At 29.3% G+C, this 17,045-nt stretch overlaps 1 protein-coding gene across 5 annotated transcripts; it reads left to right on the top strand.

Annotated features, from left to right (window-relative positions):
• Nucleotides 1-786: 786 nt before the first annotated feature.
• On the top strand, nucleotides 787-16,182 carry LOC143256858 (dual specificity protein phosphatase 3-like). Of its 5 annotated transcripts, none has more exons than XM_076514642.1 (4): nucleotides 787-980; nucleotides 4,577-4,861; nucleotides 11,039-11,262; nucleotides 15,803-16,182. In XM_076514642.1, exons 2-4 carry the CDS (start codon nucleotides 4,680-4,682, stop codon nucleotides 15,988-15,990), a joined length of 594 nt encoding a protein of 197 aa, XP_076370757.1. In that variant the 5' UTR covers nucleotides 787-980; nucleotides 4,577-4,679; the 3' UTR covers nucleotides 15,991-16,182. The 5 variants fall into 5 exon arrangements, with proteins under 5 accessions (XP_076370757.1, XP_076370760.1, XP_076370756.1 ...); XM_076514645.1 differs by lacking the exon at nucleotides 787-980 and adding an exon at nucleotides 1,109-1,240; XM_076514641.1 differs by lacking the exon at nucleotides 787-980 and adding an exon at nucleotides 2,273-2,656.
• The last annotated feature ends 863 nt before the right edge of the window (nucleotides 16,183-17,045 follow it).

Below are 17,045 nucleotides of genomic sequence, written 5' to 3'. Positions count from 1 at the left end.
CAAATGCTATTAAGTAAAGAACTATTATATACATAGACATTCGCCCTGAAAGAGGTCAGAGTAAATAGCATAAATTAATAGCGCTGATAGGAAGAAGAGGTCTAAGCGTAACTGCCCCTCCCTGGTCTATAATACCAAAACTCTGACAAGGAGAAAGCGAAGCAACCCGATTTCCATAAAAATTATTCACTTATGTAAAAGTACATATGACGTGTTGTAAAAATTCTGTAAGTGATGGACTAAAAATAAATGGATATCATTTTCGAATTCAATGTACAGGAATTATTGTAGAATATGTAAAACTTTCAAGGCAATAAAATTGTCTCAAGCCTGTTTAATTAGGAGTCCATTTATAGAAACAGATGATCGGAAACACAAAAAGATGTATATAAAGGAGTTCATAGAGCAGGTAAATATGATCGTGATTTTCATTTCACTCCTTATATATGATTTGTAACGCTTAGTATAATGCCACATCATAAATAGAAAATTTACTTTCACGGTCTGTGGAAGTAGTCTAATATAAAATAATTATTTTTATTAGCGTGTTATATCTGGATTATAGAAATGTAAGGGAGGTCACATTAATTTCAACACCTGTCTTTGCTAATAGAGCTGATATGCATTTTGATGATGAGTTTCGTATTCGTATTTTCAGAATGGATGGTAAACAAAGTCATTTGAAATATAATCACACATAAATATAGCAGAAGAGAAAAACCTTCTTACAGTTTGTTTGTTTTTAGACTTTGTATTCTAGGTACAATATAATCTGGTGAGGGAGACCACAACAATTGTCAGTCATCTTCAGAAAAGTGGACGAACATGACAGAACATAGCCCGAGCGCTTGATTCACGGAAGAGGGATTTTCAGTAGTTACATTTTCAAGAACTTATATAATCATATCTACAAGAGAATATTTCAACATTTTCGAGTTGAAAAATGGAAACATAAGAAATCCTGCAAGATAAGTGCCAAAGTAAGAATTTTCGCTAAAAAATAATAATTTTGAAGAGAATAGTTTGTCAATATTAGAATAATGCGCATTTTGTGAAGATTATAATTTACATTACCCGGTATTCGATCTTGCACACATTAAGAGTATATTGCACTTTCGCACGAAGTTGAAAATCCCACCAGACTGATCTTTGGTGTTTTTCTTTTTTTTTTCACGTATAACAAAAGTTCATTGTGAAATTATGGGTCTTTATTCATAAATTTGTGTAAATTTTACAAATGGTAGGCCCTATCTCGCATCTTGGTTTCTAGTTATCTATTATAACACTAAGTCGAAGCTTAATTTTAACACTGTAACTAGTTTTAAGGTTATAACATTCTTTCTGCTCCATATTTTAGGAAGTGGATTTAATGCCATGAAGAATATATAATTATATTAAATATCAAATTATTATTATATTTTCTCTTAAATTTTACGTTAAATTTGTAAACGCAATTAAAAAGTTACTGGAATAAGCCGTAATGATATTAACGAAGTGGATACGTATATCTGAAGCTCGCAATGAAATGTTGATAGGAAAAAAAAAAGACAGAAAGAAATGAAACAAAAAAAAGACCACAAAGTAATGTGCGGAAATTTCAGCGTAGTGCACACTTGAATTATTCTGTATTTTACATTATTAGTTTATTATGTTCATGAACTTTCCCAAATACATCATGTCATTATAATGTTTAAATGATGCTGTTTTCAGGAATTATGTCCATTTTTCCAGAAATTCCCACAAGTTGATAGATATATATCACAATATTCTAGTTGTTATAATAATCCTGGAAATAAGTTAACACATATAACCCTTAAGTAAAAACATGAATTTCACTTTGCCCACCAGTCTTCTTATATCAAGTTTGATTCCATTTGAATGGGTTAAACCTTCAAACCAAATTAGCTTTATTATGTTAGTTTATAATTAACTATTCTGGAGTCACTCTCTTTGTTAACCTGAAGATGACCTATGGAGGTCGAAACATTGTTCTCTGCTTTATTAATAAAAGTGTTAATACCCATACCAGCAGTTCTGAGATATATCCTGGCATCAACTCATTAGCCATGAAATTATCAAGATTTAATACCAGTTGCTATGCTCAGTGTAATTAATTAAATCAATATTTTGTTATAGGCTAAGATTTTAAACAAAGCAAAAAGTTTAATAACTATATACCATTTTTTATAGATATATAAAGTTAATCAGTGATAAAACCCACAACTTATGAAGTTGTTTATATGTGCACTGTACTTCTTGGAGTCAGATTTCTTGCCTTAAATGAAAACACTTTTACTGTTCTACAATATAAAATGTTTTTATATATTCACGTTTTGTGTATTGGACAAAATCATTAATGCACATGTAAAGGTGATTGTATTGATGAGTCACCTTACTGAGTATTAATGCCAAATACATTTCCTGTTTGGGGTAGCTTTAATTTAAGGAAGTTTTTAAAAATCAGTTTAAACTTCCATAATAGTGATGGAGCTGAGGAAATTGGGAGTGATCAAATAGCTAAGACTATGAGAAGTGCAAAAAGACTAAAGAGTAAAAGTTTAAAAAAAGTATCAGATAAAGCTGGTTATTTTTTTGTGTGTTTCGATTATCTTGGGAATGAAATAGGTGAGTTCAGGCTGAAGATGAAAGTGATACAGTGAGTATTACTGAAAATGTGGTTGGAGAATGTTGGTAATAGAAGTTATTGCTTTGAAATTCTAGGTTTTAAGATATTTCATGATGAGTAACCTTTTAAAAAGCTAGAGTAGGTGAAATTACTGGGACATGTTTATATAAGAGATAAACTGCTTTATGTTGGAAATGAAAACATGAAAAATAGTAGTCATGAGGTTGGATCTTTATGGGTTGTAGTTAGTAAGTTTCAAGGGTAGAAAGTGTTTAATTAGCAGTTGTTATAGGCCACCTGATCAGACAGATGATATTAGTGAGAAGTTGTATAATAAGACCAGGATTGTTAGAGTTAATAAGGATACTGATGTCATAATTATGGAAGACTTTAATCTTGATTGGGATTGTAGAAACTCTTCCAAGGAGGAGAGTTTTCTTGAATTGGTGTACTGTGTTAACATAGTGAGAAAGTCAACCAAGAGAGGTGCCGTTTTATATTTGGTATGAACCACTAATGAAAATGTGACTTAACAAGAGTTGATGTAGAGAAATGCTAGGAGAATTAGTCATTACATAATTAGTTTTGCTTCAGTTATTTTTATTTTTTTATTTACAGAGAGGCACTTGTGATGTACTTTTTTCTCTATTGTGAAAAAAATAAAGGAAATTGTAAAACATTAAAGGCAAATAAAGACAAAAATAATAATTTTTGCTTTCTGGGATCATTTATGCTTATATTCCTGTATGGAAAAGGTTTCTGATCTGTGTAAAATAGTAAAAAATAGCCATAAAGGACATTTTCTTCTTAGATTTAAAGAAACAATTTAAAATCCATCACACATCTTTGGGCCTCCTGCAGTATGTCTGCAGACTTACAATGTTGGAAACCAGGTTTCATTACCTGTGATTGGTAGCAAACAGCCCATTGTGTAGCTTTGTATTTAATTACAAACAAACAAATAAATACATCTTTGAAGGAATCCTTGTCATCATTATGTTTACCTATTCCTTTCCCTAGCCTGTAAGTGAGTAGTGGTTGATATAACAGGATAATGTGGGTCATGATTCCACAGATGAGATAAAGATATTCTCAGTGGTAACAGAAAGTATTGGTTATTCTTATTTGTTATTGCTAATATGTAGATTGGTAAGACTGGCCAAAAAAGCAATGGAAAGTGTTGAGAATTTGGTACCTAGAAAGAATTCAAATTTTAAAAAGCATTCAGATTCTCAGAGGGGCAGAAAGGGCCCTCTCAGACTTTCTGATAATCTTATTTATACTTTCCCTTGTTTGAAAGGGGCCTGGATCTGTCCCACTGGTGAGCAAGTGTGTTGATTTATATTTCTGTTATGAGCAGTATTAATAGTCTATGAAATAAAGTTAAATGAGATATCATAATTTTTAATATGTGGAAAATATTTTAGTCATATTTTAGAACTTGAAAGAAATAGAAATTTAGTATGATAGGAATAGAGTTATATTATTTCTATGTTTACTTTTACTCTGATTTCTTTAAAACAGAAATTAGTTGAATGGCTGCCTAAACTGTGTTAACCTTTAAAGGTTAAATGGATTATTAAATAAGTCTATAGCACATTCTTCCCTTTTTTTTCACATATTTAATATATTTTTTTGCTTATGATCTATAGTTATGAGTATACGTATTTTGGATAAAGTTTATTTATGTCAATTGCTTAAGATTTTTAATTATCTTTCTATTAAAAGTTTTTCTTTGGAATTGGAATACATGATTCAGAAGTGAAAATTAAAAAAGTGTGGCTTTTTTCCCTCCCATTCACTCTTTCACTGCTTTCTTTAAAATAATTGTTAACAGTTTGCATGTTCCTTCACATGAAATTATTTAAATCACATAAATATACACAGTTTGATTTTATTTTGTGTGATGTAAAAGCATATATAATTTTGATGTGATTTTGTTTCTTTCAGCTTCAAGCTTCTGTTTGAATTACAGAACTGTGTTTGTTGTATAATTGGAAGATCTATAGCCAATACGAGGAGAAAGTCTGTGAGGTTTTTCCATACTATATAAATGGCTACATACTCATTCTCCAAAAGTAACAAACATATCAGCGAGGCAGCTACAGTCAGTGATCTGTACCGTGTTATTCTTCATACCAAACCACATCCAAAGACTCCACAAGATGCAGATGAAGAGATGATAAGAAGTGTAGACTGTGATGAAGTTTACCCAAATATCTATGTAGGAGATCAGTAAGAGTCATTTGCAATATACATATCTAACTGTCAATTTTAATCTGGATTTGAATTGGCATTTTCTAACTTAAATATGGGAGCTATTCTTCATCTGATGAAACAAGTGTGGATGAGCAATATTAGTATATATGTATGTAATGGATAAAATATAAATCTCCATTTAACTAATCATTTGTTTTTGTGCAAATGAACATAGTTTCTTAAACTGTATTATATCTCAGGTAACTTTAACAATAGAGCTTGAACCACAGGCACTTGCAGAAATATGTTCAAGGGGAGAAAAATATATGTAGGGGGATCAGCTTTTGCAGTGTAAACCAACAAACTAAAAGTATGTGTGTTATGCATGCTTAAACTCCAACATTAATTTATAGTTTTAATAAAAATTGCTGAAATATTTAGTTTAATCATAATGTTAAGTTTACATCATAATATATGCAACGTATTGTGAAATGTAAGGGGAAAATGCCTCCTCTTGCCAATTCCAGTGGGTGCCTGTGGAGTGAACTTTTGGCACATCATTATTTAGACCTTTATAGTGTTTGCAGTGAGCACTTTATACTTGTGGGATCCAGTCAAAACATACACATTTGGCTGCTTATTGAAATTTATTATAACATTAAATTAAAATGTATAATTACAGCCAATTAAGAAAAAAATACCATAAATGTTTCTAGCACATAAGAAATCATGCAGCTACAAGAAGGCATTTATGTTGTGATCCACAGAAATATTATACATAAAAAAATTGCTCTGAATTAGTTTTTCTTATTGCTTCAGCAAACGTAACAAAACTGCGAGTGAAGTTCTTTTACATGTCATAATACAAATGATGTAGCACCTAACTTAAATAAATTTAAAGCATTCTGTGGAAGTGAACAGGTTTATGAGCAATACAAATGAGATAAATTTGATAATTATGGTTGTAAGAAGTCAATGGACCCATTAGGTTCATCCAAAATCTTCAAACTTTGGATACCACACACAACTCACCCTTCACATCATTATTTAAGAAAAACTTCAAAATATCCAAAATCTAAGTAGTACTGTATTATCACAAAACATTTTTCCAAAAATTAATATTTGTGAGTTGTTTCTTATTAAGAATTGGTTTTGTATTTTCAGAACTTTTGATTTACAATTTCCATCATTCACATTATTATTACTAATCTTATCACATTAGAACTCAAAATTCAAGTGATAGTCTATTCTAACCTCTAATGATTTTGAAGGCCTCTGTGATATTAACTTCAGCTCAGCTGCATCTGATTAGAATAAATTTAGACATTAAAAAGACATTCAGAATGTTAGAAATAGACATTTTGATAACATTTTTTTGCACCCTTTTTTGAGCAAGTTAGGTATAGTTATTGCCTGGCATCATATTTTGTGAGACCTTTCTGTATATTAGTTCTGCTGTGGTACAACCATGGATGTCCACTGTATATTAGTTCTGCTGTGGTACAACCATGGATGTCCACTGTATATTAGTTCTGCTGTAACACAACCATGGATTCCCTCTGTATATTAGTTCTACTGCAGCAAAACCATGCATTTCCACTGTATATTAGTTCTGCTGTAGCACAATCATGGATTCCCACTTTATTTAAGATGTAGTGGGCTCCTCATATCTTAATTTGATCACTGTTTAGAAATTAGACCTTTGTCTTCACAAATGATTCTCAGCTGTTCTCAAACTGAGTTTAAACCAATGTTTTAATTTTGTCAGACATTTCTGTTGAATTACAGGAGCCATAAACTGGTAAGATTGGAGTGTAGTGATCCACATTTGTAGCAGTTATGTATCATACAATATCATATAGAAAATGAGCCAGTTAGCATAACATATTAAGGAAGTAAGCAATTTTAGAAAATATTTTAATGGATGATGTGAAACATCTGTCATACATTCCTCATTGAAGTGGCTAGAAGAAAAGTGTATTCCATATCCAGAATTTTGAGTAACAATAGTCATCATAATTTATCAAAATGAAATGCATAAGACAAGCATTAGTAAACAGTCACCTCTGGTCATTTTGCTGGATGCTTTTCAAAATTTCAATTGTAACAGATTTCTTTCCACATTTCTAACATTTCTTTAGCATGCATGACAAGTAAGTCAATACTGATACATGTTTTTCACATTAAGCATTTGAATTATAATTATTATAAAGTAACTTTATTCTGTGGTATTATTAATTGTAAATACAAATCATGCTTGTTATATTACCAGTTAGAGCTGGGTGTTTAGCTAAATTAGTCAGTTACATTAATCAACATTACACAGTTTATTTGATTAATGGGAACTAGAATTACATAAAATACTGCCAGAAAAATAAACTAAATGAAATTAATGTTTTCAGTTATTCAGCTAAGTAATCAAAATATTGCCATTATGATTACCAGTTATTATTTTAACTTATTTTAAGGTTAAATTTAATTTATTATTTTTATGACTTGTGAAAATAATCAGCTCATCCAGTTATTATTATCACATTTAAAAGACTATTTAGTGTAGGTAGTATTAATTAATTTATTTATTCTAACTTAGTATTTTGTGATTGTTTAGTGTGCTATTGTTTTTTTATAATAAGAGAGTTAAAAGTAGACGATTTTTGGAAGTGTGTTTCTAAGCTATTAATGTTGAAACTGGAGATTTCTAGAGTGCCTCAGTAAGTGATACAAATAGTGGCAACCAGATAAGAGACCAGAGAGTGGGAAGAGAGCCAAAAATAAAGCCAAAAAAATGAAAGAGAGTTTCAGTCAGAGAAAAGATAGAAAACATAAAGTTAATTCTTACAGGAGTAAATAGTCTAATGGTTGCTATGGTAAAGTGAGATTAACAGTTTTCCAACATTTTAAGATAATTTGTCTTGTCAGAGGGTGTTCAAATGCAATTGAACCTGCCTGTGTGAACTTTGATGATAAACAGGTGATTATTTGGAAGTATACCTATATGTGCAAAGAGCAGGCATTTATTGAAAGTAATCCTAAATATGAAAAACAGACAAGTATTAAAAGTTCAATACATGTGCAGTAAGTCATGAGACATCATAGGTTAATTGTACACTAGTACTGTTCTGATAAAAAAAAAAAACAAGTGAGAAAAGAAAAGGAATAAGGTAACTGTTAAACTGATAGTGTTTTATATATGCAAAAATGGCTTGTTTGGGTTGAGAAAATATTTTGCGTAGAAGAGCGAACTTCTACGAACTGTCAGCGAACTGATAGTGTTTTAGTTAAAAATAGAAACATTATTTGAGCTTGTCACTTAATTTTATTGTAATTGAATTGGACTAAGTGGACTTTTGACAACAAGAAGAGATCTGTATAGTATTTAAGATAGAACTGTGGTACACATGATGTAAAGAATTTTTTGTACATAGATTTAACTTGTTTTCAGTATATTATTTTAAAACAACTGGAGTGCATGATGTTAGCTTATCATTAAATTTATCATCAGCAAGTTACAGACACCTACTGTAGAAGAATTCTTAGTGCAAAACATATATTAATACATAAAATAAGAAAAAATAGCTTCCCGACAATTACTGTTTTTGATTATTCAAATCCCCTTCCTTCCTATCCCAATGACTCAGTGGTAAGCTTAAGGAGTTGTATAATTAACAGATTTAAATAGCTTTGGGCAAAGTTCATATAGCTCATTGTGTAGATTTGTATTTATGTACAAAAAAAAGCCAAATGATTACTTCAGATAGCCAAATCTCAGTTTAGAATAGTTGAATGCAATTGGTTAATGAGCTTGACAATTAGTCCATTATCAAATTCAGTAATCATTTGGTTCTATAACTAGTACAGTACTCCATGAACATTATTAACTTCTGATTAAAAGTTAAACAGTTATAATACTCAAATGAAGATTTACATATAAAGTAATGAATTTAATTCTGTGTAACAATTAATCAAAAGGAAGTGCATAATGTTTGGTTAATATGCATGTGTGTGTTTTCTTATAGCAAAGCCACATAGGGCTATCTGCTAAGCCCACCGAGGGGAATCGAAACCCTACTTTTAGCATTGTAAATCCGGAGACATACCACTGTACTAACAAGGGGCAGTTAATATGCAAGACAAAAGAGTATATACTGATGATATTGACAGTAATTTCTCATGAGGTTCAGATACACTTGGAGATTTAGGCTTCTTTTGATTTCATATACTAAGCCAATTTTACTGTGGAAAGTAATCTCCACAATTATAAGAACGAATAAGTTACAGATATTAACAATATATAATTATTTAAATATTATAATCAATATTAAAGTTATGATGTAGTGTAATTGGAGTATGTCATTAATTATTTTACAGTTTTATTTCAATGTGATAAAAAAGCATTCTTTATGTTGATTTGAACATAAGAATTTGAAATTAAAAAATGTATATTAAAGGATTTAATTCAAAATATGTTAAAGATAGTATTTTAATTATCACATATCTGTGAAAAAGATTGGTATTAAAGTAAGGAAAAACAATTTTTTAAGTAATTGTTAAGACAGTTACAATATGACTGTTAGTGCAAATAAAGTAAAAGTTTAAAAAGCATATTCAAAAATACATTTGTGAATAAAAGCTAAAGGAATGAGTAATGGCTGTTTTTCCAGTTGATTGATTATAACTTCAAGGTCTATTTTCCAATATACCTTTGTTATCTATAACTTACACTAATGACATCATGTGTACCAAAAGTATGCTAAAACAACTAATATTTTGGAAACTGCATGACATTTAAAATGCTTTTTGATCAGAATCATTCCAAAGGTTTAGTGATTGATCAAGTATGTTGTAAGCATGTAATACCAACATTTATAAGTTTAAACTGTGTACTTAGAACAACTAAAAGAGCTTACAAAATATTTGTCTTTAGTTTGACGTTGTGAAAAGTTAAAGGTTCTTGAAGTTTTTGTAAGGAAAAGTCTAGTCTTCAATGTAGGTGTTTTTTGTGTTTTTTTGAATAGTTGTCAAGTTAGTGGAAACTGTGTGTAGTATAAAAGGGAGTTGAACTTTAAATGTTTCCTGATGTTGTGAGCTCAGTTTTAGTGTCTTTATGTGTAGAATATGCCTTTCTTGAAAAGAAGGAACAAATTATCTGTCAGAATGATTAAAATTTTAAATATTTCAGACTATGATCTATCCTTCAGTAAAAGCAAGATTGTTTTAATTGGCAGACAGATCAACTGGAGGTAATGTGATTCAAGTTTAATTATCAAAGGCCTAAATAAGTTATATTTTGTAATTATATGTAATTTCTGAATTTATAATGTTGATATTGGTTGCTTGAAAGTTTCAGGTAATAAATTTTAACTTTAAAATCATGACTGTGGGCATATTCTTGACCAAAATTATTTCTGTTAAAATAATAACCATGAGGAATATTAATTTGTCTGACAAAGTGTTATATAGTATTTCTTTGATGTTTATAGGATGTATATGCTGTGTATACCTATATGAGGATTTTTAAATATTACATTGATATTTACCTGCTGTGAGCATTGGTTAGAGATCAGATATTACCTTTTTAGCTAAATGACATTTTGTTTACATTCTGTTGTATATTTCCTTCATGAAAATTGAACTTTTGCTATCCTATGCATTTATTCAGTTGTCATTCAATTATTTAAGATAATCTCCTGTGACAAATTGAACATCTTAATTTAGTATTCAAGTGTTGTGGTTACTATTTCAAGAAATAAAAAAAATCCATTGCACTTATTTTGGTATAAATCTAAACCAGTGATAATCTTAATACAGTTAATTTTCTTGAAGTTTTCAGAGTGAATGTTATAAACTAAATGGTCACATGATGCAAAAACAGTAAAGTTCATTGACCTACAGTGATTTACAAGCATAATGAAAACCATTTTTATGAAGAGAACATACTATGTGTCTTGTGTCTTTCTGCTTTATTATGCTTATAAATCATTGTTGTTCAGTTTGCTATAATATTTGTAACATCAAGTTTGTTGTATGGTCAATGATGAAGTGAAAAACTACATTTATTTGGTGGAATTTTAAACTATAAGCTTTTCAAGACCTAGTTACCTCTTCTATATATTCACTTTTACTACTCTACATGTGTTTGTAGCTAGTTTTACTTATGTATGAACTATACTTAATATATCTGCTTTTATTTGTGGTACTATTTTTGTTTTTCAGGAAATCAGCCATGAATAAGGCTTTTCTTCAACAGATTGGCATCACTCATGTTGTGAATGTTGCTGAAGAACCTAATCTTGGTCAAGTGAACACACGTGCAAGTTACTATCATAAAATTAATATTCAGTATCTGGGATTTAGAATGTTAGATATCCCTGAAGCTCCTATTTCTAGTTGCTTTGATGAAGCTGTCAATTTTATAGATTCTGCCCTCAAAAATGGAGGTGTGTCTTAAAAAGTATATTATTATATTATCTCATAAATAGGGGACAAGTATTACAATTATTTATTCATAGCATTGCTATAAGAAGTATCCAAAACAAAATAAATGCCACAATAATAAGTACACAAATTATAGGGATTGAAAATCATTATGAAATCTGTCCAACTAGTATCACATTATTTGTTTGTGTATGTTTTAATGCAGCATTTATTTTGTTCTGGATACTTCTTTTAGCAGGTCTACCAATAACCAATGATCCTTATTTTCCAATGAAATTTTAATTTTTTTCCTATTTATTTGTTAAGTTTTTATATGTCCATAGAATGAACACAACATATACAAACTTTTAGCATAGCCATGTCATAATACCTATAATTTTTACAATAATTAAAACCACAATCACAAATTTATAATAAAATTTAATCCTTACATTGGCCTACAGATAACTGTATAATGCTACCAAAGTAAGGATTAAATTTTATAAATTTGTAGTTGTTGGTTTAATTCCTATTTCATTACTTTTTTGTAGCAGGGTCCCTACTTCAGTTTAAAATCCTTTTTTTTCATACCTGTATAACAATATATATCATTTAACTTTACAAACTGTCACATGTTTATCCTTCAATATGTAGTACCATTTTCTGGGATGAATTGGATATAAAAGATGTTTAAGTGCATGATACGTTTACCATTTTATACAAAAATCTGTATATATTTATTGGAACATCAAAACCAGATACCTAGAGACAAGATAAGTGGAGAAATTGTGTAGCAATAGCCCAAGCTGTCTAGGAGGTAACCCAGCTGATGTGATCAGTCAAGTTGGTCAGTAACAGTGAAAAAGTTACTTTTTTTAGAAATTCTTAAATTGTTATACTGGAAATTTTATTTATGGTTTTAACATATTATTAGTATATATGCACATAATATATCATAACCAATACTTTTAATGGTCAGTTTTTTTTCTCTTAGTAATTCATTAGGGTGGTTTTCTGCAGCACATAAATTATTTAAAAACCTCTTCACGCCCTTATATTAAATACTACTGTACATAATAATATATTGCAGATTTTATGAAATTCCAATCTAAAATAAATTCTCATGAGCCTATTTCCATAATTTATTACGTGAAGATAATATCTTATAGATTCCATGCAGTTAAGAGTAAAGTTTAAATAAATTATTAGATCATGATGATATCATGTAAATTTCTATAGGCTACAGTTTAGAACTAATTCATTAGATTAAATTCTTAAATGTTAACTATAACTATATCATGTTTTTTTATGCAGTGCCACGTACATTCATTGCAATTGTATTTAAAGGTTGGTATAATGTGTAGTTTTTTTATATAACACCCAAAATTTAAATTTTAATAATCGTACTAAACATACTGTCATTTTATTTACATGATTTTTGCATTCTGTTATTATTGGAGTCTTGTGCATAACTTATTTCATAGGAAATCTCTTAAAAGTGCCATTATTTTGCTTTCCCTTATTTTTTAATGTAAATCAAATTGGGTATAAAAAAAGAAGAAAAGAGAACATCATTTACTGTTTTTAACATCAGTCTTTATTATTTACAAACATTCCAATTAAAGGTTAAGCTCTCACAAGGAATTCATACCAGCTCATTTTTCAGTTACCTAAGATATTTCCAAATGTGATTTAGTTATCTTTTGTGACTTTTAAATGGATTACTTCAAACATATTCAATGGAGCATTACTCTATTTTTTGGTTGTGTATATTTTCAGATTAGGTTTGCATTGCATTTGAATAATATCCAGATTAGTTATCAGAATATGAACTGTGGAAGATGAAATTTAATTTCCTTTTTTTTTTTTCATAATTCCTTGTTCATTGCTTATGCAATTATATATGAAAAAATGGTTCTTTATCGGTTAAAAATAAATGTTGTATATAAAAAGGAATACTGTGAGAACTACTGGATACAGTGAAAAGCTTATATGATTCCCTTACTGCATGTAAACACCTTGCTGTAAGTTTGAGAATTATAGAACTTGCTCAAGAACCTTAAACCATTATACATATATCACATTTCACTTTTATGTTTGACTATAGTTAGTAGGAACTGCATAAAATGATGGTTTAAATTGCCTTTATTTAGCATGAAATTTTGCTTAAATATTTGTCCAATTAAAATAGCAAACAAATTTTTTTATGTCTGGTAAATGAAAATCGACAAAATATATTCATTTTCCTGTAAACATTTGGTGTCAGAACTAGGCTTATCCAAGATTGTAGTCATGTCTTTTACATTGGGAATTAATTAAAAATTTGACACTGTAATGATTGTTATGATGTAATTCAATTAATTCAATATAATCTCTCAAAATTAAATCCCTAAAAATTATCATTGCAAATATAAATAAATAATAAACTCACTTGGTCATTGAAATTGTGTGTTGTATTATAAACCTTTGACACAAACATTTTTATGCAAATACTTTCTTATACTTTCTGGTCTGTTGACTGAATTTAATATTTATGTAATTAACTACGCTATAATTAGTTTAAAAAATGAAACTGGTTGAATCGGATATAAGTACAGATAAAGACCATTTTATTATGACTAATACTTCCTTGAAAAGTAATATTCAGATTATTACAGCCTGTACATAAAATATTTTACCTCCATTGTATCAACCAATTAAATATTTGAATTTAACTGTCATTAATATTAACATTTAATATAAAAAAGCTACTTACTTAAATTAAAACCACATATCAGTTTACATATCCTGCATCAGGTATCTCTCTAGACATTTTTTTTTTTTTATTCTCGGTTTATAAATTAAGAATTAGAATTATTTATGAATTATTACCTTCTTTCCCTTATACATATGATATAGAAAATTGTAAGTATTTGTTGAAAGCTTTTGTTAATTAAACTCTTTTAAAATATCAAAATTGAGCATTTAGAGCTGTGCTTTAATAAGCATTAATTGCTCATATATATAGATATTTCTATTATTATTATTGTATTTTAAAATATAGGTCTAGTGCACAATTAATGTATAGTGATTAAAAGTACTTCAATTTCAATGAAATAAATTTTGCAGCATACTTCCCATTGAATTTTTATGTAATACTGTTATATCTTACCTAGAGAAATAAAATTAAAGATTGTGTGTCTATAGGCCTAAATTATCTTTAGATATTTTTGGTATTTAATATGCTCTTATAGTATTGCTGTAAAACTAGTTAAAGTATGACGTTTTTTGAAGAAAATACTTCAAAAACAATTAAATTTATTTTTAAAATGTACTTAATTGGGTTTTATTTGATTAGTGAAAAGAAAGTCTCAGTCAATAGATTAATAACTCTAAACTTAGGGACTATTGCATAGAGACTGATGGGTGTTTTGGTCATAAAAATGTCTACATACAATAAAAGACACTAAATTACCTTTCAGATGTAGCATTAAAACTCAGAGAATCTCAAAAGTCATATTTATTATATTGCCAGTTGCAAGTTATTGATGCATTCACAGTGAGGTTTATGTTGAAGTTAAAGGAATCAGAAACACAAGTCATTCATAATATCATAATCAAGTCAAATCTAAAGAGGACAAGAAAGCTGTGAAACAGAAGGAATACTAAGAATAATATACTTTAATTCCTTTTCTTATTGTAACCATTTGATGATGTCATAGACTTTCAGTAATTGACAGACTTAAATATAATTAATCAGACCAAAACAAAAAAAGGTTCAAAGAAATAACTGAATAACTTTTATTGTTGTTTCTACTAGGTGTGCAATGTGTTCTAGTTCTCATGAACATATTGAAAAACTGTACTTACTTACAGTTTGATTCATGGTTAAAACCAAATATAGCCCTGAGAAAAAGCAGCCTTGCTTTGGGAGATGCCTTTTCCTCACCAAAACGACATTTTGAGAGACTCGCAGCAGCTTTGATGAAATAACTCAAATCACAAACTCATACAAAGTTTTATTTTAGCTTGTTTAAAGTTAACATAAAAATGCACCAATTGATGTATAATCAATTTAAAATTCTAGGGATTAAAATTATAAAAGAGATATTTGCAGTACAGTTTTACATGGTGTTTATTTAGTTTGATGCTTTTTAACATATAAATATATATATCAGAATTTGGTACAGGTGTAGTAGTTTGATGTGACCAGGCACTAGTGAATTATGTGTGTGTCATGATAACTGTAGAAATTCTTTATATAAGTGTAGCAGTTTTTATAATAGACATGTACTTAAAGTGATATTGATGCATTGCAGCTTGTGAAAGCTGTACCATTTTATTATTAAAGATAAAAAATTAACAACTTTACAAATTTATTTACATATGAAAATATTGCTTTGAAACATGGGATATTTTTGTTTGTCAGGACTGAAAATTTGTCCACTCTGGCTGTATGTTTTCTAAATTAGGAAGAAAGGAAATAAATATATTTCAAAACTATCTTTATAGTTTTATCAAAAGCTTTATGTATATTTATATATGATAATTAATTTAGATATATATTTTGTTCTTTATTCTCAGGAAAAGTATTAATTCACTGTCTTGTTGGTATTTCACGGTCATCTACTATTGCAATTGCTTACATTATGATAAAAAAAGGAATGACTGCTGCAGAAGCTTTACGCACCGTCCGAATGAATAGAGATGTCAGTCCAAATAAAGGATTTTTACAGCAGTTGGTTGAGTTGGAGAATAAATTAAACTTATAGGTTTAAAATCATGGAAAATAATTTTACTTCAGAGTATAAAGTTTTTTTTATGGTTCACAAAGGAATTAATTGCTGTATTAACATAGTTTTAGATATTAAGTTAAAAGTTCTCTTTTGTTTTGGAAGTTAAGTGTCATAATATGTTTCTTAGATGCTTCTGTATTTAGACATTAAAGCTTTGTGATTGATCCAGTTGATTAACATAGTCATTTACTGATAAGCATTGACTGCATATATTTAAAAGCAAAATAAAATACTCCATTACTTGAAATTATGATTATATTGGGTAACTTCTATTGTGGCTTTTGCTTTTGATATTATTCAATGAATGGTTACAAAATCATTGTGCATGAGGTTAAAGAATAGCTGGCACAGAAGAATCTTGACTTTAAGATTCTTTTAGTTCAGGATAATGCTCCTGTCTATGACCCTGACACACTGCAATTCAGCCATTCTAATGTGGAAATAATATTGGATGGTGGACCAAGGTGTAATAAAGATACTCAAGTTTAACAATACAAGGAATGTCTACCAGTGTGCAACCAAAGCTTTTGATTTGGGTGTTTTCAAGAACTTAACCAAGTTTTGGACAGCTTGTAACATTACATTGATGATATCAACTGTCATAGGGCAAAGTGAAAGAGCTACCAAAAATACATGCTGGCATTATCTCTGGCTTGAAATTATCAAGAATTTCAAAGGCTTTCTGACAATTAAGAAGGAAGTTGTCAATATCATGAGACTCACTAAAGAAATTGAAGGTGAAGGGTTTGATAGTGTGAGGGATGAGAAGATGGTTGATCTTCTGGCATCCCATTACCAAGAGCAAGTCAAGATTTAGAAGTATTGGTAGCCTCCTGCAACAGTCATGAAGATGCTGAAGAGACAAAACCTGCTAAACCCATCCACACAGTGAAGGCTGTGTCTGATTCCTATGCAAGGTAGATGAGCTCAAAGAAATAGCCGTAGGTATGGATCCCATAATGAAGCAAATCATTAAATATAAAATAGGGTTTAATTTTGATCTAGCACTGTACAGATAAATCTTCAAAGAT

Source organism: Tachypleus tridentatus, chromosome 7, assembly GCF_004210375.1.
Source record: "Tachypleus tridentatus isolate NWPU-2018 chromosome 7, ASM421037v1, whole genome shotgun sequence".
Taxonomy (NCBI): Eukaryota; Metazoa; Arthropoda; class Merostomata; order Xiphosura; family Limulidae; genus Tachypleus; species Tachypleus tridentatus.
This window is presented reverse-complemented; position numbering and strand designations above follow the sequence as displayed.

What these genes read in the sequence shown, in the direction of transcription:
- LOC143256858 (XM_076514642.1), top strand. Translation starts at nt 4,680, where the DNA reads ATGGCTACATACTCATTCTCCAAAAGTAACAAACATATCAGCGAGGCA. An exon ending in AATATCTATGTAGGAGATCA is followed by an intron (nt 4,862 to 11,038) that starts GTAAGAGTCATT and finishes TTTGTTTTTCAG; the next exon opens with GAAATCAGCCATGAATAAGG. An exon ending in TTCTGCCCTCAAAAATGGAG is followed by an intron (nt 11,263 to 15,802) that starts GTGTGTCTTAAA and finishes CTTTATTCTCAG; the next exon opens with GAAAAGTATTAATTCACTGT.